Source organism: Triticum aestivum, chromosome 5A (assembly GCF_018294505.1).
Source record: "Triticum aestivum cultivar Chinese Spring chromosome 5A, IWGSC CS RefSeq v2.1, whole genome shotgun sequence".
Lineage (NCBI taxonomy): Eukaryota > Viridiplantae > Streptophyta > Magnoliopsida > Poales > Poaceae > Triticum > Triticum aestivum.
Genome location: NC_057806.1, coordinates 24401808 through 24411802, shown reverse-complemented (window position 1 = coordinate 24411802; position 9995 = coordinate 24401808). Strand labels below are relative to the sequence as shown.

Genomic DNA, 9995 nt, shown 5'->3' with positions numbered 1-9995 from the left:
AGTGCACCTATACAATTTACCATTGTATTGGATGTGTTGGGGACACAAGAGACTCTTTGTTATTTGGTTGCAGGGTTGCTTGAGAGAGACCATCTTCATCCTACGCCTCCTACGGATTGATAAACCTTAGGTCATCCACTTAAGGGAAATTTGCTACTGTCCTACAAACCTCTGCACTTGGAGGCCCAACAACGTCTACAAGAAGAAGGTTGTGTAGTAGACATCAAAGCCCCTATCTTTCTCTATGTCTAATTAAAACTCCATACCCATAAGTATTGCACGAGTGTCAGCAATTGTGAAAGATTATATGATAGTTGAGTATGTGGACTTGCTGAAAAGCTCTTATACATTGACTCTTTCCTATGTTATGATAAATTGCAATTGCTTCAATGACCAAGATTGTAGTTTGTTAGTTTTCAATGAATTTTACGATTCATACCTGATATTGTGATTGAATTATTACTCTAGCATTAGAGATAATATGACAAAAATTATATAAGTTGCTGTTATAAGAATGATCATGATGTCCCCATGTCCGTATTTTATTTTTATCGACACCTTCATCTCTAAACTTGTGGACATATTTTTCAATTTCAGCTTTTCGCTTGAGGACAAGCGAGGTCTAAGCTTGGGGGAGTTGATACATCCATTTTGCATCATGTTTTTATATCAATATTTATTGCATTATGGGCTGTTATTTCACATTATGTCACAATACTTATGGCTATTCTCTCTTGTTTTACAAGGTTTACATAAGGAGGGAGAATGCCGCCAGCTGGAATTCTGGGCTGGAAAAGGAGCAAATATTAGACACCTATTCTGCACAACTCCAAAAGTCCTGAAACTCCACGGAACACCTTATAATAAATAATGAAAAATCCTCGCCAAAGATGAAGACCAGGGGGCCCACACCCTTCTCACGAGGGTGGGGGGCGCCCCCCCCTAGGGTGCGCCCCCTGCCTCGTGGGCCCCCTGGTGGCTCTCCGATGACCATCTTCTCCTATATGAAGTCTTTCGTCGAGAAAAATAAATAAGAAGCAACCTTTCGGGACGAAACTCCGCCGCCACGAGGCGGAACCTTGGCGGATCAACTTCCCTCCCGAAGGGGGAAATCATCGCCATCGTCATCACCAACGCTCCTCTCATCGGGAGAGGGCAATCTCCATCAACATCTTCATCAGCACCATCTCATCTCAAAACCCTAGTTCATCTCTTGTATCCGATTCTTGTCTTCAAGTCCGGGGTTGGTGCTAGTAGGTTGCTAGTAGTGTTAATTACTCATTATAGTTGATGCTAGTTGGTTTAATTGGTGGAAGATCATATGTTCAGATCCTTTATGCATATTAATACCCCTCTGATTATGAACATGTTTATGTTTTGTGAGTAGTTACGTTTGTTCCTGAGGACAAGGGAGAAGTCTTGCTATTAGTAGTCATGTGAATTTGGTATTCGTTCGATATTTTTATGAGATGTATGTTGTCTAACCTCGAGTGGTGTTATGTGAACGTCGACTAAATAACACTTCACCATTATTTGGGCCTAGAGGAAGGCATTGGGAAGTAATAAGTAGATAATGGGTTGCTAGAGTGACAGAAGCTTAAACCCTAGTTTATGCGTTGCTTCGTAAGGGGCTGATTTGGATCCATATGTTTCATGCTATGGTTAAGTTTACCTTAATACTTTTGTTGTAGTTGCGGATGCTTGCAATAGAGGTTAATCATAAGTGGGATGCTTGTTCAAGTAAGAACAACACCCAAGCACCGGTCCACCCACATATCAAATTATCAAAGTACCGAACGCGAATCATATGAACGTGATGAAAACTAGCTTGACGATATTCCCATGTGTCCTTGGGAGAGATTTTCCTTATATAAGAGTTTGTCCAGGCTTGTCCTTTGCTACAAAAAGGATTGGGCCACCTTGCTGCACTTTATGTACTTTTGTTACTTGTTGCTCGTTACAAATTATCTCATTACAAAACTATCTGTTACCACTTATTTCAGTACTTGCTGAGAATACCTTGTTGAAAACCGTTTATCATTTCCTTCTGCTCCTCGTTGGGTTCGACAGTCTTACTTATCGAAAGGACTACGATAGATCCCCTATACTTGTGGGTCATCAGCAGTACCCAAGCACCGGTCCACCCACATACCAAATTATCAAAGTACCGAACGCGAATCATATGAACGTGATGAAAACTAGTTTGACGATATTCCCATGTGTCCTCGGGAGCGCTTTTCTCTATATAAGAGTTTGTCCAGGCTTGTCCTTTGCTACAAAAAGGATTGGGCCACCTTGCTGCACTTTATTTACTTTTGTTACTTGTTGCTCATTACAAATTATCCTATCACAAAACTATCTGTCACCACTTATTTCAGTACTTGCAGAGAATACCTTCCTGGAAACCGCTTATCATTTCCTTCTGCTCCTCGTTGGGTTCGACAGTCTTACTTATCGAAAGGACTACGATAGATCCCCTATACTTGTGGGTCATCAACAGTACCCAAGCACCGGTCCACCCACATACCAAATTATCAAAGTACCGAACGCGAATCATATGAACGTGATGAAAACTAGTTTGACGATATTCCCATGTGTCCTCGGGAGCGCTTTTCTCTATATAAGAGTTTGTCCAGGCTTGTCCTTTGCTATAAAAAGGATTGGGCCACCTTGCTGCACTTTATTTACTTTTGTTACTTGTTGCTCATTACAAATTATCCTATCACAAAACTATCTGTCACCACTTATTTCAGTACTTGCAGAGAATACCTTCCTGGAAACCGCTTATCATTTCCTTCTGCTCCTCGTTGGGTTCGACACTCTTACTTATCGAAAGGACTACGATAGATCCCCTATACTTGTGGGTCATCACAACCAACAAAGTTTGATAGAATCAAGCCATCTTTAAGAGCTTGTGCCTCTGATGTTGTTGCATCTTCCACAAACTAGGGGTCGTCGCTAGACATCGATAGGAAGAAGAACTGTGCATCCCGAAGGATGGCTCCCGTGCCACCATCCTCACTATCATTTTTGAACGCCGCGTCAACATTGAGCTTGATGTAACCTTCCTGAGGTTTATCCCAGGCATGCCTATAGATGCAAGGATTTCATTTTCTAGACCTAGAGAAGTTCTTTGCAAGGGTGGTAATAGCTTGTGCTGGACGGGTCGACTCTTGGATGGGTTCACCATGTACGAAACGCTGGTGTTCCCACCAAAGATACCAAGTAGCAGTGGCAACCAGGTCATTCCTATTCACGTCAGCAAGGACTGAACTTTGGTTATTTGGTGCTAAAAGACATCAGCCAGCAACGAGTGGCCCTTCCGGTCTAGTAGGCCAATGCCATTGCTGAAGTACTGAAGACCTAAAATGCGCCAAACTTCCTATTCTCTTGAGCATGAAAAAGGACATGCCGCACGCTCTCACAATCTGAGCCACATATTGGACACTGTGAGGATGTGATGATGTGCCTTTTTGCAAGAACCCCAGGCAAGGGATTGCCCCAGTAGCGCCCTCCAGTAGAAAATCTTAATTTTTGATGGAACATTCAGTTTTCCAGATGACCCCCCACACTGGAGTAGTACTTGAGGAATCAGAGTTTGTTTGCCTCAACTTCGTCCACGTTGGTGATTCGATTCTACGTGATATACGAACCTCACAGAAAAAGTTCCATTCTTGTTAACGTGCTATGACACAAAGTCTTCCCTCATACCAATTGCCAAAGGGATTTTGAGTATACGTTCTACATCAATGGGCCAAAATAAATCTCTGATGAATTGTTCGTCCCATGTTCTGGACTCGGCATCAATAAGTTCAGAGACCTTAGTGATAACAATATTTGCTCGCCCAGTCATGATTTCCCTATTTGGGGTACTCGAGACCAGGGGTCATCCCATATGCTTATTTGGGAGCCGTCACAGACCCTCCAAATGTGCCCTCTCTTAAAAATCTGAATTCCTGCCCACAGAACTTCCCTTTTGTAGTTTAAAATATCTCCATCTGGGAAGTACTTAGCTCTCAAGACCTTGGCACAGAGAGATTCATACTATGAGAACAATCTCCATCACCACTCAGCTAGCATAGCCATATTAAAATACTGTAAGTCTCCGAATCCCATATCTCCTTTGTTTTTGGGGACACACATCTTCCACCAAGCAAACCAGTGCATATGCTTCTTATGATCTTCATGTCCCCACTAGTACTGGGACATAGTAGATGGTATCCCATTGCATACTTGTTTGGGAAGCTTAAAAATAGACATGGCATATGAAGGAATGGCTTGCACAACAGCTTTCAATAGAATTTCTTTACCCTTAATAGATAACAATTTCTTTTTCCATCCTCGGATCCTACTGAGGACCCTGTCAATTAGGTGTTGAAAACAATCCATTCTATCAACACCAACTATAGGGCGGAGCCCAAAGTACTTGTCTGACATTATTTCGGCCATAATATTAAGTGATGTGCATATCTTGGCCCTGGTCTCCATAGGGGTGCAAGGACTGAAAAAGATACTCGATTTGGCATCACTCACCAACTGACTAGAAGCTGCACAGTAATCATCCAAGGCGTGCCTAAGGCTAGCCGCATTTGTGGCGTACGCCCTATAAGTATCAGGGAATCGTCTGCGAAGGGTAGGTGGCACATCGATGGTGCGTTTCGGCAGAAATTCACCCCCGCCAGGTTACCCTCTTCCTCCTCATGTGTCATCGGACTTGAGAGCCCTTCAACACAAAGAAGAAATAAATAGGGTGATAGGGGATCGCCTTGACGGAGGCCCCTAGTTGGAGAAAAATAATCAGTAATGGAGTTATTTATCCATACTTGGTATCAAGGCCACCCAAAAGAGGTAATAGACCCAAATCGCAGAGGGACCCATTCCAAAAAATTCCATTCCACCCTATCATAGGCCTCGTGCATCTCAAGATTTACTGCACAAGTTTCATACTTGCTTGTACTCTTCTTTTTTATAGCATGGTAACATTTGAAAGCCACCTAGAAATTATCCATAATAAGGTGCCCCGATATAAAAGTGCTTTGATTTGGCGAAATAATCTCTGTTAACAAAAAATTGAGATGGTTTATCAGCACCTTAGAAATTACCTTATACGCCACATTGCATAGGCTGACCGGTCCAAACTGAGTAATGACCTATGGATTTTCAACCTATGGGATGAGCACAATAGTGGTGTTATTCCACCTTTCTAGAATTTTCCTTGAGTTTACAGCCAACAAAACATCATCAACTAGGCCCTTCCCAATAATATGCTAGAATCTCTTGTAAAAAATAGCATGTAGGCCATCCGGGCTTGGGGCTTTCAGGTCCCTAGTGTTAAACATAACATTCTTCACTTCCTTTTTTGTATATGGTTTATTCAACTATTCATTCATATCATGAGTAACACTAACACGTGGCTTGACCTTATCAATCATAGCATGATCAGGAGCAAGAACTTCAGCAATAAAAAAAAGAAAAATAGTTCGCCACATGTGATTCAAGCTCCTGGTCTTGCACCCAAGCACCTGACTCATTTTTAAGGTTCTTGATAAAATTCCTTTTGCACTGTCCAGTGGCTGCTCTGAACTGCACCTGCATGGGCTGGTGTTGAACGAAGACGAAGAGGTGGACGGCAATGTAGTCGACGAAAGCAGAGACAACCCATGGGGCCACGTCGGTCGCCGATAGAAGCGCGGCGGCGGTGCTCGAAGTAGGCAAAGAAGAACCCGACAGCGTGACGAAAATCATGCACGAGTGAATTGCAAAAAACATCCGCATTAAAGGCTAGGTTTGCACAAACCACACTTCTACGGAATTGTGTCAAAAATCATTAATTCTGAGACTAATATCTTGCAAAAAATACTTGTTGACCAGTTAGACTGTTTTAAGCACGATTATGACAGATAGGTCCCGCTGGACAGGGTGATGTGGCAACATTTTATGCCACATAGGCCTTTGACTAGTATCCCCTCTATCCCTCTCTCTAAAAAGTCACCCCAAGCCGAGCTCTCCACGACCGCACCTTCCTCTGGATCGGGATGCAGCGACGGTTCTGACGGGCGGCGGCTGCTATGGACTCCGGCAGACGACAACGAGACGCTGAAGGGACAGGATCCACCGGTGCAGGAGCTCCGCCGCCGCTGCTTGCTCCGGGGCATGCCCAGCTTCCTCCCTGCTCGTGCCCGTGCGCCTCTTGTTGCTCCGGTGCACGTCCGTGCGCCTCCCCGCTCGCACCCGTGTGTGGTGCCGCCACGGCTGCTCGCGCCCGTGCACCTCCCGCTCACGACCGTGCATGGTCGCCGCCGCGGCTGCTCGCGCCCGTGCACCTGTGCAGCACATGGCGGCTGGCGGGTCGGTAGTGAGGTTGCAGGGCGAGGTGGGCGGCCGCAAGTTGTCACCGTTTGGGGAAAGAGAGAGGAGGGAGGAAGGGGGCGCTGTGGAGCTGGATCCCGGGCGGCGGTGGTGGCGGCGTCGTGATCTGTAGAGAAAGAAAGAGAGTTGGAGAAGAAGGGGAAGACTAGTCAACACATCTAGGTGGCGTTTTTTTGCCAGCCTGGCTCCTGATGTGCGGGACCCACCTGTCATAATTATGCTAAAAGCAAGCAAAGCGGATGACTAGTGTTGTTTGCAAAAAATTAGACTCAGAATTAGTGATTTTTTGGCATAACTTCGTAGAAGTGTGATTTCTGTAACCCTAGTCTTCAATGTCGATATTTTTTGTAATTCACTCACCATGCATTCCCGCGCGCAGTGTGACAAATGACGCGGTGTCATGCATCTTTCCGGAATCCCATGCTACTTGCACAATTGTTTCTACGTCCTCTTCCGCGAGCCATTTCGCTTCGAAACGTCGCGGTTCAGCAGGACCCCTCGCCTGCCTTGTTGGTGATCGGTGTCCACCAACACTGGCCGGTGGTCTGATTTGTCAAAAGCTTCGTTGATCACTCCATGGCAAGGAAACAAGTCAGCCCATGTCATATACTCATATTGCCAACTGCGCGATCTAAGTGCTCACGTATGCGTCCTCTTCGCCGAGTAAATTCGTCTCCCGTGCAACCCAGGTCCTCAAGGCCAGTCATCACTGAATTGGTGTATGCATCGTTGGGGGCGTACAGCACCGCCTTCTTTTTCATGGCCATAAAGTATTTCATTAAAGTCGCCGGACATTATCCACGGCAGATCAGACTTTGCATGCAATTCACATACATAGTCCTTGGTATACCTGGCCATGGGCAGCCCAGCCTGGACGGGCCGAAAAAACCCAACCCGGCCTACCCCGACCTTGCCCACGGGCTGGGCCTAGGCCTACATTTTGAGCCTGATGGCTGGGCCAGGTCGGGCTCATGCCCGTCGTATTTGTAATTTAAGGAAGAGGCCTGGCCTGAGGCCTGATGGGTTTTTTGCGCAATGGGCTGGGTTTGGGCGTCTGATTTTTAGGCCTAACGGCTGGCCGGGCTCGGGCCTAGCTTTTTGCGTCGGGCTTTGGTAGGCCCGGCCCAACGGATGGACAGGTATAGTCCCTGGTCAAGTGTTTTTTTGAGAATCTGGTCAAGTGCTTCCGTTGACGGCTCGGCTCATCATAGATATTAGCAAAGCGCCATCCCTCTTCATTTCATTCTTTGATACGAATGTCAATGAAATTAGTGTGTGCCTCAGAAGACGTGACACCCAGACTAGACTGCCAAAACCTCAGTAAGCCACCACTTCTCTCGCTGCTTTCCGACATCTTCATCTCCGCAAAACCTAACCATCTTTTTAGTTTTTCCGTCTTAGCTTTAGATAGATGTGTTTCAGATAGAAACAACACATCTGGTCTCACACGACCTTGGATCCCCAAGAGCACTCGAACCGCCACGAGCATCCACATCCTCGACAATTCAAACTTACAATCTTCAATGCCCTCTTGCAGGAACGCACCACCAGAAGAACAAAAACGATGAAACTCAAACGTCACCGGGGATGACGAGAGTAGAAACCCAACAATATCGAACACCTCACATGGTAAGCCGAGGCCAGGAAGTAGGTCTAGCACACCCCATGATCAGCCCAAACGTAGCCAAAGGGAAGAAATTGGAACGAGGGGTGAAGAAAAAACTCAACGCTGCCTCCAGCGACGAGAGGAAAGAAAACCCTGCCCGGGGGAGGGGAAACTCGATCTCAAACTGGGAACGAGGAAACGAATGATCATAATCTGGAAGGATGGCCAGCCAGATCGAACATCTCACCACCGACGAAGATCGACGGGAAAAAGAAAGGTAGGGGAGATCTCCATCGTGAACTCAATCAGAGACATGCACTAAGCACCGGTGCTTATTATAGAGGTAGATACTTAATTAGACACCTCTACTGTAGAAATATGCACTGGTGTCTCAGAAACATTCGGTTAATTTTTCTAAGCATCTCTTTAGGTACGGGGCCTGATCCAACAGTCACCAACAACTATCGTATGGTGGGAGGTGATCGGCCGGTACTCTCATCGGTTAGCCGACGGCTAGCGCCTACTATAATCTTTGGGAAGCACACACGACTTTTCCTTGGCTGTTCAGGTCAACAACCACCTTGCCCCGTGGGCCGTGGCTTCCTGCTGCTCCCGTTGATTTCTTGGCAGCGTCCGTCCACAGCTAGAAACCAAAGCACACTCGTCTTCTTCCTTCCCCATTCTGTCGGCTACTCTTCTTCCTCCTCCTCCCGCTGCGAGCGATCCATGGACGCGTCGTCGTCGGAGGACCGTCAGTCACCACGCAGCAGGCAGCTGCAGCTGCAGGGCCCGCGCCCCCCGCGGCTGTCCGTCAGCAAGGACTCCCACAAGGTCAGGAAGCCGCCCGTCGTGCCGCTGCCTTACGGAGCCCGGCAGCAAGCCCCCAACCACCGCCACCAGCGAGCTCAGCCGCAGCCGCAGGCGCAGCAGCCGCGGGCGCCGGTCATCATCTACGACGCCTCGCCCAAGGTCATCCACACCCAGCCCGGCGAGTTCCTGGCGCTCGTCCAGCGCCTCACCGGCCCGGGCGCGCCGGCCCAGTACTCTAACTCTACCGAGGCGGCGGCGGAGCCCTCTGCCGTGCCGCCGCAGTTTCAGCCGCAGGAATCACTTTTCTCGCCGGCAGCGAGGTACGCCGCCATCGAGAGGTCCGTCCGGCCGCTGCCGCCAGGGCCCGCGCCGTACGCCGGCTCCTGGCTGGACCTGGATGGCTTCGCCGAGGTCCTCGGCTCGGGACGGCCCGGGATCCTCTCGCCCGTGCCGTCGTCGCTGCCGGCGGCGGCCTCGGTGGGGCTGTTCTCGCCGCTGCCCTTCGACACCGGCTCCCTGTCCTGGCTCAACGACCTGAGCCCGTTCCTCGCCTCCGCCGGCGCCCGCGACGCGCCGCCCTTCGCATCGAGCCCCGGCGGCCTGCTGCTCGCCACGCCCACCGTGCCCTCGCCGGGGATGATGATGAGGTTCTTCAGCGACTTTCCGGACCTGTAAATTAACTTTACTATTTGATTTGATTTTTTTTCTGCGTCCGGGTTTAAATGGCTGCCTCAGAACTACCAGCGAGTAGGTGTGCTTCGTCTGTGGGTGGTTGGCTAATCAATCGGGAAAAAAAATACTCCTGCTGATTGAGTATTAAATTGAGTAGATAGATAGACATTGCTCCTGTTCATTGTTTCACATTGTCAACTGATTGAGTAGGTAGAATGGTAGTGTAGGTTGTGCTAATCCTTGTTTCAAGATTATTGACTCTTGGTCTTGGGAGCCAACCATGTTTGGTGTGTGGGTGCTTCTTTCAATTCATTCTAATTGTGTTACTTGTAAACGAAGGTGTGATATGTCGTTTCTTGTCTTGTTCTTATTTTAAGTTTGATGGTTATATGCTTTGAAAGCCTTGTATTACTTATTTATATCTATATCTATATCAATATAAAAATATCTAAAGGGGTAGATCCAACAAATCCCAGCCATCAAATCAAATCAATCCAACGACTCAGGTTGTTTCAATGGTGAGCGCTCAAAAGGTTTA

At 47.5% G+C, this 9995-nt stretch overlaps 1 protein-coding gene across 1 annotated transcript; it reads left to right on the top strand.

Moving 5' to 3' along the window:
• Nucleotides 1–8541: 8541 nt before the first annotated feature.
• On the top strand, nucleotides 8542–9791 carry LOC123106399 (protein MKS1). The gene has a single exon (XM_044528579.1). The coding sequence runs from the start codon at nucleotides 8702–8704 to the stop codon at nucleotides 9458–9460; it is 759 nt and encodes a 252-aa protein (XP_044384514.1). The 5' UTR covers nucleotides 8542–8701; the 3' UTR covers nucleotides 9461–9791.
• Nucleotides 9792–9995: the final 204 nt, after the last annotated feature.